General features: G+C 42.7%; 1 protein-coding gene across 2 annotated transcripts in view; it reads left to right on the forward strand.

Annotated features, from left to right (window-relative positions):
- Positions 1–10,460, forward strand: part of LOC121638549 (metal transporter CNNM1-like) — a 27,847-nt gene extending 17,387 nt beyond the window's left edge. For both annotated transcript variants that reach the window (XM_041983395.1, XM_041983396.1), the window contains exons 7-10: positions 1,707–1,986; positions 2,297–2,398; positions 6,538–6,642; positions 7,705–10,460. In XM_041983395.1, coding sequence (XP_041839329.1) covers positions 1,707–1,986; positions 2,297–2,398; positions 6,538–6,642; positions 7,705–7,784 — 567 coding nt within the window. In that variant the 3' untranslated portion in view covers positions 7,785–10,460. The remainder of the gene's footprint in view (positions 1–1,706; positions 1,987–2,296; positions 2,399–6,537; positions 6,643–7,704) is intronic.
- Positions 10,461–13,898: the final 3,438 nt, after the last annotated feature.

Raw genomic sequence — 13,898 nt, forward strand, 5'->3', positions numbered from 1 at the left:
GAACCACTATCCAGGATGAAACATCCAACATCCTTGAATACATCGGGAAGATGGGCTCGAAGTGCTCAGTGAATGTCTCAGGCAGTGGAAAACAGATCATGTGGTGATGAAGGAATTATCATGGGAGGAAAAGCCCCTCCATGGGATGTACCACCGACAGATAACTGAAGTGGCTGATATCAAGAAATCCTACCAATGGCTAGAAGGGGCTGGACTGAAAGACAGCACAGAGGCACTGATCATAACACCAGAGCAATAGATGCCCAGATATACCATACAAGACAAGACCCCAGGTGTAGACTGTGCAAAGAGGCCCCTGAGACAATCCAGCACATAACTGCAGGGTGTAAGATGCTGGCAGGGAAAGCTTAAAAGGAGCGTCATAACCAAGTGGCTGGTATAGTGTACAGGAACATCTGTGCGGAGTACAGACTGGCTGCTCCTGTGGGACTTCCAGATCCAGACCGACAAAATGGTAATGGCAAACCAGCCGTTGTTGTGATGGACAAACAGCAGAGGAAAGCCGTTTTGGTTGACATCGCAATACCAAACAATTGCAACATCAGGAAAAAGGAACATGAAAAACTGGAGAAATACCAAAGCCTGAAAGAAGAACTTGAGAAGGCCTGGATAGTGAAGGCAACAGTGGTGCCCGTGGTCATCGGAGCACTCGGGGCAGTAACCCCCAAACTGGAAGAGTGGCTACAGCAGATCCCAGAACAAACCTCAGACATCTCAGTCCAGAAGAGTGCAGTCCTAGGAACAGCAAAGATACTGCGCAGAACCCTCAAGCTCCCAGGCCTCTGGTAGATATGGTATATATATATATATATATATATATATATATATATATATATATTTATGTATGTATCTATATTTTAACCTGCATTTGTGGCTTTGCCCTTAACCCTAGAATTACACATAACATAAATATTGCAATAAAAAACCAGTAATGGAAACACCTACATTTTGAAAAACTTCTCAAATATTGCTAAAAAGTAATATGAAGTGGTTTTTCAGATGTGTTGATATAAAAGCTTATCTCAAAAGTGTAATGGAAACACTTTTTTCGCATTTACACGTCCCACGATGTGACGTAGGTGTCACATGACCGGTTTATTTTAAGTAAAGATGGTATGAGTATAAGTAGTTTTTGGACCTTAGTTGAAACACTTTAGTTCTAAATTAACTCACTACTGTGTTATGTTTAACTTTCTAGAGCGTTTACAGCACCACTTCTTCCTCTGAAAAAGGACTAAAAAATCAGCTCTAAGACTCCCACAAGTACATCCAGACTGCACGAAGGGCTTAGTTAAAGGCAGAATTTGCTGTGGTGGGTCTTCATGCTGAGTTTCCTGCTGTGGTTACTTCATTATAGGTTCATGTTTGGGTCCAAACACTGTAAAGATACATTTCTCTCTGATAAATTCTACTTTAGCCTCACACAGGACAGAAAACATCCAAATATTCTGCTGTATTTCCATTCTGAAAACGAACGTAAAAATGTCTGTAATCTGGGCTATATTTCAAATGTTAAAAATATCAACGATAAAGAAATATTTTTGGTTTACAGATAATTCAACACAGTTCTATTTTCTCATCATGTAGAGGAGCATGTACAAACTCATAAATTCATATAAATGTTCTCATGTTTCAAACAACTTGAAGCCTTTAAAAAACCCAGAATTCTCTGCTCCTGTTTTCAGATCACCCGGAGCCACTACCAGAACGCATTAACCGCCACCAGGATGGACAGCTCCCCTCAGACACCTGACGCCGATACCCGTCTGACAGAGGGCAACACCCCCACCCCGGACCCCCCAGCCACAGACCACACCGCCACGCTCATGCCTTCCGAGCACGCCACCGCCACCCTCATGCCCCCACTCAGGGAGCCCGGCCGGCCCAGCTCGGCTCGGACCAGAGGACAGCAGTCGAGTGTCCCACACACCACCTCCCTGCTGAACGAGAAGAACCGCATTGTCCGTAAGAGTCTTCAGGGTCAGACGCTGGAGAGGCAGGGGGAAAGTTCAGACCCAAGTCAGGAAGAGATCATGTGATCAGCCAGATGGAACAGCTGCAGGAAGATCTGTTTTTAGGATGTAATATCTAATTTCCACCCTAACAGTTAAACTTCTAGCAAACTAAAAGTGTGTGAAATGTGTGAAGTTCTGACGACAATATGGCTGCCCCCGATATTCATTCACTTCCACTGGTGCTACATTCACTGAACCATTGTACTGTGAACTATTAGCTCAATAAAATGTGACAATCTGTTTCTCTGTGTGTGTTACAGGAAGTAAGTCTGATGGTCAAAAGAGTCCCAGTGATTCAGTGTTTCTCAGAATGGATGAGATCCCATACATCCGAGAGGACAGATCTGAGACAGAACATGCTGGTTTGTCTTTATTCTTCTAAACATCTGCAATGAATGAATGAATAAGCTTTGAAATCCCAAATGTCTTAAAATCCGCAACCTGTGAAATTTGGCCTTTGAAAGATGCGTTGGAAATATGTTTATATCACTGTCACTGGTTTATGGGGAAGCCAGTTACTGCTGCTGGTCTGAGGTTAAGCAACAAAAGTTCCTGCAATCTTAAAACTAGGCTTCCTGTTTTGGTTTTGTGCAGTAATAAATATGTTTATAACATAAGTCATGAAAAAAGTAGTAAATGTCACAATAAATAGCGGCACACTGTATGTAGTCAGGTAGGATTATCTGCAGAGTAAATCATTACTTAGACCAGGTGTCATTAAACTACTCAGTACTGGGAATAAAACAGCCGCTGTGAGCCACTAAAGAACCATTACTTTTTAATAGATAATGAATATTAACAGACACACAAAAAAAATCTTTGTAATTTATTTTGACTGATGGTTAACTCAGTAATTATAAATGTAGGGATAAACAGATGGCATAGGAACCTGTGTTGTTTAAACCCACCCAGTGTAGCTGCTGACCACAGGGAGATGTTTAGTTATTCCAGAAGCATCTATAGAGTCCATTTAACATCAAAGCAAACAGCAGAATTACAGTTTCACTGCAGTAGGTGTGTTTTATTGAATAAATAACATTTTCTTTTTATTTGTGTACTTGATGAAAAACATTTCAGACATAAAGAGAAACTAAGGAATTAATGGAGCAACCTATGGAACTTGCCTCCGTGGAGAATGGGGGTGTTTTAACACAGTGGTTCTTAACCAGGTCCTCCAAAGAGTACAGGGGGTCCCAGAGGCTTTGAACATTCAGAGCTATTGTGATTAATGTCCACACATTGTTCCTATTTGAAGGAATAAACAGTAAGAAACTATGTTGTTAATTTAACTTTAGCTTTATGGAAGGACAGGTCTCAGCCAAAATACATTATTTATAGAGAAAATCTCACTTTTGAAAGCATAAAACCAAGTATGGTTTCAGCACGGGGTGGGGCATGGGGTCCATGGCTTCTTAGTATTTGCATGAATAGGGTACCCAAGGAAAATAGGTTGGGAACCACATACTCCCACACTCGCACTTTTCACGCTTTCTTTTTTAAACTTGCTACAGCCCAGCTGCATTTTGCACCAACGTGTCTGCTCTGGTGGCTCGCTGGTCGTCTCCGTTTGTGCAGCGATGGCTGTCAGTGGTCAGCTGATTCTCTCTTGTTGCGTTTATCATTTAGCTGAGTAGAAGGAAACTAGCGGTTCATGGTTCACACCGTCACATATTTACCCCAAAGTCTTGTTGTTGGCAGGACAGGGTTTATACTGCATCTATGCAGGGGCGGGTCTAGAAAAGTTCTGATGGGGGGGCCAGGCAGGAGCACTAACCAGGAAAAGGGGGGCACAAGTGAGACCATTTTTTAGGTGTAGAATTTATTAAATTTTAAACTGATTATTACAACTAAAGGTATCATCTCGTGTAAAAAAGTGAAGAAAAAGTAGTAAAACAAACAGCCAATGATGTATTTTATCAGCAGGTGTTTACTTTCAGTGATGCTGCTGTACGACTTTTATCACTGCTGCACAAACACTCACACTAAAAACCTGTTTTAATCCAGATCATCAGTTTTATAGGAGTTTCTTCATCAGTGTTGGCTGTTTAACTTCAGTTGTCTCATCTGCTGGTTTTAGGACAGAAATTATCACCATGGAGACGGTTGGTGAGATGATGCTGTATGAATTCTGAGTTATGATCTAGAACATGGTAGAGATGATTTGGAATAACATATAGAATCAACAGAATGAGCCAATGCTATAAATATTTACTGTTAACTGACCTTCTCTTACATGCTGCTTACATTACTGACCCTTGGACGTCTGATGTTTACCGAAGAGAAGGTTGGTTAACAGTAAATATTTGTAGCATCGGCTTATTCTGGTGATACAATACAGTAAAAACTGTATGATTGATTTGTAAGCTGTGATAAATCATGATTAATTAATTTGAAAGCTGTGATCAATCTGATTAAAAATCATTTAATCATTTGATAGCCCTACTATAAATACTTTTATGCCCTTTGGCAGAAGACACAGATGTGGAGACAGTAGACAGTAGATGGAGGACATTAGAGAGAGGGAGGGGTTTGCATGAAACACAAGTTGCTTCCCGTTTCAGATAAAGTTTGGGCTTTTTCTGGAGACATGTGGGTGATAACTGTCCATCTTTGGCTCTGTGTGTTTCTCCACCTGCTGGAAGTCAAGGCTCTTTCATAAAAGAGCGTATGAAGACATGGAAACTAATTTCTTTAGTCAATATTTTTATAATCTTGTTCATTAATACAGAAAATTGAGTTTTTAATGTCTTTATTCTCACAATAAAAACTACAGGATTGGAAGTAGTGAACAGATTTATCCCTTTCACTCCACATCAGAAAGAGACTGGTCTTAAATATAAAACACCCGGGTTAAAAAGTGGTTTCTCTCCGATCCTGACCAGGAAGCTTTTCAGAGAACTTTTGTAACGCTCACGTTAAATAATGCTGCATTCAACGACCACTGGGAACTCCTAATTTTCAAAGTAACATCATTAGATGTAATATGCCTAACACAAGTGGTATTTCGTTTGAATGAGACATGTGACAGAGTAGGTTTTGTGGCTTTTTAGCTCTTCTGAGGTTTTTGTGAGAGACCTGAAGGAGAGCAGTGTTTTTCCTCCTTCCATGCATCCACTCAAGAAGTCTTAAATTTACCTTTGAGCTTTAAACTCCCAGAACCAAAAGATACAGTGCAGCATAACCATGGATCAAATTCTGATATTTGACTCAGAATGCAGACAGTTTAAAGTGCCTGCTTGCCTGTTCTTTAGGGACTGGACAGAATATTACCAAATCATCGTGCACATTTTTAGCCCTTTAACACCTGAATTTATACAGTGAGTTTAAGTAAACTCTGTGAAAAAAAAGGAAAAAAAAAATAAATAAAAAGGAAAAATGCATTAAAATTAAATATAAAATAAACTAACTACAACAAATAAACAGATAATAAAAATGTAATCTAAAAATAAAACATAAAAAATGTGAATGAATAAAAAAATAATAAATAGAATAAGAAAATCAGAAAAAAAATAAAAATTAAAAAATTAATAAACAGAAGTGGTTTGTTGCACATTTATGACAGTAGGCCTCATGAGGTTAAGCCTGGTACACACGTAAGGATTTCTTTAATCTCATGAGATTTTTTATCTGGTCGAGACCTCACACGTGAAGATAAAAAATCAGGCATTTAACAGTTTTGATCGTACTGTGTGTGGTGGCGCTGATAATCTAATCACAGAACAACACACACATAATGATGCTGTCCCGCAACTGATCTACAATCTAGTCCTCCGAGCCTGAAATCTCATATGACCAAGCGTGATCTAACAAAAACGTAGAAGAAGAACCATAGAAAAAACCGGCAAAAAAAAAAAAAAAAAAAGGAAGAAGAAGGAAAACACAACACCCAGCGTGGAAGAGGACCTATAGGACGAGCAAATGATGGTGGTCTTGGGACTATTTTTAACAGAACTGAAATAATAACAGACTGGAGACGGCTTGAACACGGACTTTATTTACTTCATTGTTCCCCAGCCAGCTTGCTCTCTGATTGGCCACATTCCAGCCCACATCACCATCAACACAGTCACAATTCATGAGTCGTCGGCTTTCCTCACACACATGAAGATTTCAGGTCGTGAATATTGAACATGTTTATGTTTCAGATTCTCGGCTACGACCCGTTTCGGGACAAATCTGCTCATAACACAAGTCAAACCAAATGATAATTGTACAGAAAAATCTTATAAGACTCACAATAATCTGGTGTAGTCCTTGGTCGGGAAGGAGCAAAAATCGGGACAAAAAAGCGCGATAATCTTTATGTGTGTACCAGGCTTTAAAGAGTGATGTTCTGTTTTATGCATGAAGAGAACTCATCACAACATGCAAAGTTTCCACATAAGAACCAAACTTCCCAAAAGATTCCTGTGAGGAGTTTTCAGTAGGCCCCACAGGATATTATTCTGTCCTCTAACACAAACCTAACCTCTCTCGCCCTCTCTCTTTCTCTCTCTCTCAGACACGGCCTCTGTTCCCATAGAAACGGACACGTCTCCTTTCATCAGCAGCCTGTCCTTAAGCAGCTCGGAAGACACGCTGGGCAAGAAACTCCTGCTAAAACTCAGTCAGTCCACACACACATACAGGCCGGCTATTTACCCATCTATTCTACACCTTTTCCTTCTCATTGGCTCTGATTCACATGCAAACTACGCACACACGCGCACACACACTCACGCACTCACACACAGTAACCTGCCTACTTTGTATTCACATGTAGTCTCTGTGAAAGTCCGCTGCAGTTCTCTTTCCTCAATGAAGGTCCGGATCAGACCAGAAAGAACTGTAAATTAGTTTTTGGGCTTTTTTTTTCTTCATCAGAAACGGCTCCACACACTCCAACAGGTTTCTGAGGTGATCTTACTGTGAATTGATCTTAGTCTGAATTCAAAATAAGACAAGACATAAAACAATCATGTATTGATGGATTTTTTCCACTTTTGCATTTGCATGTCAAAATCCTGAAGGTCCTAAACTTGTTTGGATGGATGGATGGTGGATGGATGGATGGATAGATGGATGGATGGATGGTGGATGGATGGATGGACGGATGGATAGATGGATGGATGGATGATGGGTGGATGGATGGATGGATGGATGGATGGATGGATGGATGGATGGATGGATGGATGGATGGATGGGTGGATGGATGGATGGATGGATGGGTGGATGGATGGATGGATGGATGGATGGATGGATGGTGGATGGATGGATGGATGGATGGATAGATGGATGGATGGATGGTGGGTGGATGGATGGATGGATGGATAGATGGATGGATGGATGGATGGATGATGGGTGGATGGATGGATGGATGGATGGATGGATGGACGGACGGACGGACGGACGGGAGGACGGGTGGGTGGATGGATGGATAGATGGGTGGATGGATGGATGGATGGATGGAGCTTGGGAGCTGATGGTGAAGGTAAATTTCAGACATGGATACCAAACTGAAATTTGTCATTTCCAGCTGTAAAATTGACCAGTTACATGCTAATGCCGGAGAGAAGGATGACATAATTCTTATTTCTAACCTGAGTAATCAAATGGAAACAATTTGGAGAAAAATAACGAAATCTTCTTCAGAGTTTTCCTTATCTGGTAACCTGTCTTTGTCCCTCAGGCCACAAGAAAAGGAAAAGATCTCGTGAAGGAGACAAAACCCCGGAGGACCTGTCGGAGCAGCCCCTGGTGAAAACCTAGCAGGATGCGTGTGAAATGGACCTGAACAACTCATCATCCCACGGTGATGTTAGTGGCTACTGAGCTACAGCTGAAAACACACTCCACACGCCCACACTGCTGGAGACGGGAAAGTGATCCATCACCAGGAACGTGCAGCTCACATTGGTGGAGGGCACCACTTCATCACAAAGGTGCAGGCACAGCTTCGGCTTTATGCATCAAACCGTAGCTTCTCCTCTTCACTTCTACATGATCTCCTGCTGATACTCGCGTATAAAACAACTGACAGTGAATGTAAAAGATTTGTAGCAGAAATATTAGTTTTTATACAGGTGGAGCGAACTGAATGTTGGTGCACAGGAAACAGATGGAGGACACCAAAGATGTTGTACTTCAAGTATTGCTCCACACAGCTGAGGAAACATCAGCAGAACAACACCAGTCACTTTCCTGATAAAATAATTAAAACACACACACACACACAGATTTTAACTTTAGAAATGCATTTTCTACAAATTCACATGAGCATCAGTGACTTTGGATGTTTGGAAATACAGATTCAATAACAGATGGACAACAGATCAACATCAACACATCTTCACTGACTCTGCTGGAGAGATGGGTTCTGTTCTTCCCTCTTCACTGTGCTAATCCTGGTTTTCCCTTCAGGACCAGGACGGAGCCGCTGGCTCTGCTGGTTCAGGTTTGTCCTGCCCTTTGTCACATGTCTGCGCTGCTGAAATGTCCACATGTTTCTGTGTGCGAATCAGGAGTTTTTCCGGTCTGATGAAGGTGGTATGATCTGAACTCCAGAGTGTGTTTCTCTGCTGGATCTCAGTGTTGGTTTAGAAGTGAGCCACACACACAGGAAAGCAACTCACCAAGAAATCTTTATTTTCTATTTTAGTTTTTATTTGAACATGTTTCAAACATGTTGCTTCAGTTAAACATGTTTATTTACCAGGTCTTTTCATGTCCACATGTGCATTTTATATCTTGAAAAATAAAGAAAACACGTTATTTACATTAATGAAACTGAGGCTCAGACACAGATGTCCAGCAGCTTGGATCTCCCTGTATGATGAAAATCAGACTTTCATGTTTATTCTCTGAATCTTTAAACATCATCATCACTGAACCTTTATAATTATGAATGGATCTCATTATTTCTGTGTATTCTTCGCTGTAGGAGAAATTAAATCAAACTCCTTGCTCTTGTGACTTCATCACCTTCATCGTCTCACAGGATCTTTTCTCTATTGGATTAATAACTGAAAATTACAAACCCCATTTCAAGAGGAGCTGGAAAATTTTCTATAATGCAACAAAAACTAAAACCTGTAACACACTGTAACACACACACACTCTGTGAAACTCGGATAAAATCACCAGCTTCCTGTTTATTGATTTTGAACTGAGGATACTAATTATTTCCATTTTCACAGCTGAGTTCAAGTCAGCTTCTTTGTACAGCACCCATTCACAGCGGTCATCCCAAGATACTTTTACAGACAGTCCAATTCAAGTCACTTGTTTACAATCAAGACCTTCAAGTGAACGCCTTCAGTGGTGTTCAGATCAGATCGATACTGACAACATTGCTCACAGTTTTAATAATATTAATATGACCTGTGCATGAGCTTAGATTTTTCCTGTTCTTTTAAATTTTTTATTTCATATATTCTACTAACTTTGTAGGTACGTAGGTAGGGTAGGATGTTTTTACCAAACTTTATCTTTTTTCCTGAAACTCCTGAATGCAACCCAAATGTTGAGTCATGTCACTTTTCCCTGTAAGCTGTCATAACTTGACTTATTTGTTTATTACCATGAGGAAATATAATGTTGTGTGACTGAAGGCAATGTTGATCCATTCGCAGCAGCTCAGAGGTCACAGCTGCTGAACTGATTCATTTACTCAGTTATTCTCCTGAAACGAGCCAGAATCAATGAATGTAGGTGTTTCCTGCTCTGTGTTTGCATGGTGCTGAGGGGGCAGGATGGATGGGGTGGGGCTGAATGTTGTACCACTGCAGCACTGAAGAGGAGGATGGCGACGGATGAAAGTGGAAATCCTCTTAAAGGTCTTGATTTTATGTCTGATATAAAATCTGTTGCCTTTATAGTGAGTTTTTAGTGTTGGTCTCTCAACTGCACTTAGGATCAGTTTTCTCTGGATGCTGTAAACATATGAAGAGTTTTTATGGCTTTCCCATCTTTTTATAAAGAATAAGTTCTCTGGGAAACAGTTTATAGCTATTATTGGATGAAATTCATCAAATGAAAGACAGTATTGGCAGCGTATGTTGACAATTAATCACATGCATGGAAAAGCTCACACTGAACGAGGTAAAAGGGGGGAGAGGCATTCTGCTCATTTCCTAATGTAATAGGGTGGTGAGGAAGAGCAGAAGCATTCCTGCTGGGTGTACACGTCAGACCTGCTGAGTCACTTTGCTGCATCAGAGCTGCAGCCAATCAGCAGCTGTCCCTGTTTCTGTGGCGATCCAGCGTAATGCTGCAGCTGTATTATTGTCCACACATCCTGCGTTGGACAGACCTGTGAGCAGAGAAATACGGAGGCTGTTTTTGGAAATATGTGATCTTATTACTTGTAAAGTAAAATACAACTATGTGATGGTATTTTGTATCAAAATATTACAAAAATACAAAGTCCCAGGACATGCTGAACTCCTTTGTGTGATGTTTTTTTTACATCAAGAAGTCTGAGAGGGATCCAAACAAACCCAGTCACTAACTGATCATAATCAGTTTAACACACATTTCTTTCACATTTATGTAAAAAGTTGGTTTTTATACAGTTTTCCATTCTTTAAGATTCTTACATTCATCTCCCACTGTTGGACCCCCTTTTGTTGGGCATAGATCAGCAGTTTCAACCTGTCCCTGACCCCGGGTCCCCAAACAGCACAGGGCGTCTTCAAGGCTTTGACTGTACAGGGCCTGTGCAAGACCATGTCCAAACAGACAAGTTGAAGTGTGTGTGCTTAAGTTTTTCATCATTAGGATGTTTCGTTCACATGGAAACGAGGTTTTGAGAAGACAGAAGACAAATTAAATAAATGGGGGTCATCAAAATCTACTACACATCAACATTCTAAAACAGGGGTGCCCAAGTTCGGTCCTCGAGATCTACCATCCTGCAACTTTTAGATGCAACCCTTCTCCAACACGCTTGAATCAGGTACCATCTGCATGTCATTCAGGTCTGCAGAGGCCTGGTAACGAGCCAGTCATTTGATTCAGGTGTGTTGGAAAAGGGTGGCATCTAAAAGTTGCAGGATGGTAGATCTCGAGGACCGGACTTGGGCACCCCTGTTCTAAAACATATTCATATTAACATAAATTAAAAAATGAAACAGCTACTTATTATGCCACAGCTTGTGCATCCAGTCAGTTGCGGTCCGTGTACTGTGGTTCAGTGAGGTCAGTTGCGGTTTGTGTACTGTGGTTCAGTGAGGTCAGTTGCGGTATGTGTACTGTGATTCAGTGAGGTCAGTTGCGGTCCGTGTACTGTGGTTCAGTGAGGTCAGTTGCGGTCCCTGTACTGTGGTTCAGTGAGGTCAGTTGCGGTCCGTGTACTGTGGTTCAGTGAGGTCAGTTGCGGTCCGTGTACTGTGATTCAGTGAGGTCAGTTGCAGTCCGTGTACTGTGGTTCAGTGAGGTCAGTTGCGGTCTGTGTACTGTGATTCAGTGAGGTCAGTTGCAGTTTGTGTACTGTGGTTCAGTGAGGTCAGTTGCGGTCCGTGTACTGTGGTTCAGTGAGGTCAGTTGCGGTCCGTGTACTGTGATTCAGTGAGGTCAGTTGCGGTCCGTGTACTGTGGTTCAGTAAGGTCAGTTGCGGTCCGTGTACTGTGGTTCAGTGAGGTCAGTTGCGGTCCGTGTACTGTGATTCAGTGAGGTCAGTTGCGGTTTGTGTACTGTGGTTCAGTGAGGTCAGTTGCGGTCCGTGTACTGTGATTCAGTGAGGTCAGTTGCGGTTTGTGTACTGTGGTTCAGTGAGGTCAGTTGCGGTCCGTGTACTGTGATTCAGTGAGGTCAGTTGCGGTTTGTGTACTGTGGTTCAGTGAGGTCAGTTGCGGTCCGTGTACTGTGATTCAGTGAGGTCAGTTGCGGTTTGTGTACTGTGGTTCAGTGAGGTCAGTTGCGGTCCGTGTACTGTGGTTCAGTGAGGTCAGTTGCGGTCCGTGTACTGTGATTCACTGAGGTCAGTTGCGGTCCGTGTACTGTGATTCAGTGAGGTCAGTTGCGGTCTGTGTATTGTGGTTCAGTGAGGTCAGTTGCGGTCCGTGTACTGTGATTCAGTGAGGTCAGTTGCGGTTTGTGTACTGTGATTCAGTGAGGTCAGTTGCGGTCCGTGTATTGTGGTTCAGTGAGGTCAGTTGCGGTCCGTGTACTGTGGTTCAGTGAGGTCAGTTGCGGTCCGTGTACTGTGATTCAGTGAGATCAGTTGCGGTTTGTGTACTGTGGTTCAGTGAGGTCAGTTGCGGTCCGTGTACTGTGATTCAGTGAGGTCAGTTGCGGTCTGTGTATTGTGGTTCAGTGAGGTCAGTTGCGGTCCGTGTACTGTGATTCAGTGAGGTCAGTTGCGGTCTGTGTACTGTGATTCAGTGAGGTCAGTTGCGGTTTGTGTACTGTGATTCAGTGAGGTCAGTTGCGGTTTGTGTACTGTGGTTCAGTGAGGTCAGTTGCGGTCCGTGTACTGTGATTCAGTGAGGTCAGTTGCGGTCTGTGTACTGTGATTCAGTGAGGTCAGTTGCAATATGTGTACTGTGATTCAGTGAGGTCAGTTGCGGTCCGTGTATTGTGGTTCAGTGAGGTCAGTTGCGGTTTGTGTACTGTGATTCAGTGAGGTCAGTTGCAATATGTGTACTGTGATTCAGTGAGGTCAGTTGCGGTCCGTGTACTGTGATTCAGTGAGGTCAGTTGCGGTCCGTGTACTGTGATTCAGTGAGGTCAGTTGCGGTCCGTGTACTGTGGTTCAGTGAGGTCAGTTGCGGTCCGTGTACTGTGATTCAGTGAGATCAGTTGCGGTTTGTGTACTGTGGTTCAGTGAGGTCAGTTGCGGTCCGTGTACTGTGATTCAGTGAGGTCAGTTGCGGTCTGTGTATTGTGGTTCAGTGAGGTCAGTTGCGGTCCGTGTACTGTGATTCAGTGAGGTCAGTTGCGGTCTGTGTACTGTGATTCAGTGAGGTCAGTTGCGGTTTGTGTACTGTGATTCAGTGAGGTCAGTTGTGGTTTGTGTACTGTGGTTCAGTGAGGTCAGTTGCGGTCCGTGTACTGTGATTCAGTGAGGTCAGTTGCGGTCTGTGTACTGTGATTCAGTGAGGTCAGTTGCAATATGTGTACTGTGATTCAGTGAGGTCAGTTGCGGTCCGTGTATTGTGGTTCAGTGAGGTCAGTTGCGGTTTGTGTACTGTGATTCAGTGAGGTCAGTTGCGGTCCGTGTACTGTGATTCAGTGAGGTCAGTTGCGGTCCGTGTACTGTGATTCAGTGAGGTCAGTTGCGGTCCGTGTACTGTGGTTCAGTGAGGTCAGTTGCGGTCCGTGTACTGTGGTTCAGTGAGGTTGGTGACCAGGTGGAGCTACAGCAGTGGAGTATTTCATGTTTATCATGGTAACCGGGATTTTCCTGCAACATTTCATTACTGAAATGTGTGAGAAAAACACCACAGTGCAGATGATTAATTCCTATTAAAAAGGAAATGCTATATGTTGATAGTTAACTTTGGTTTTATCAAAATAAGGAAAATAACTCAGCCAGAATGCATCATTTGTGGTGAGAAGCTACTGAAAGCATAAAGGCAAGCATTGCTTCAGCATGGCGTGGCCAGAGGTTGTTTTCCTCCTGGCCACTATATGGCATTGCCAGCATTTCCACCTTGATTAGGGGGCGGCGTGACGGGTCCTTCTAAAAGCGGATGTGTTTGGCCCTGGTTGGCCCCGGTGTGGGCCTCTTTAAGAACCTAACCGGGTGGTGAAGTTCCTTGACGGTGTAGCTGGTTGCCCACCGTGGTCGTACACCGCTACTCCGTCATATACTCAGGCAGGCTGTGCTGGTTAAACGAAGTCATGTTGGTACTAAGGGGCCCAAAGAAGGCCAAGAAAAT

This window comes from Melanotaenia boesemani, chromosome 4 (assembly GCF_017639745.1).
Source record: "Melanotaenia boesemani isolate fMelBoe1 chromosome 4, fMelBoe1.pri, whole genome shotgun sequence".
In the NCBI taxonomy this organism is placed as follows: domain Eukaryota; kingdom Metazoa; phylum Chordata; class Actinopteri; order Atheriniformes; family Melanotaeniidae; genus Melanotaenia; species Melanotaenia boesemani.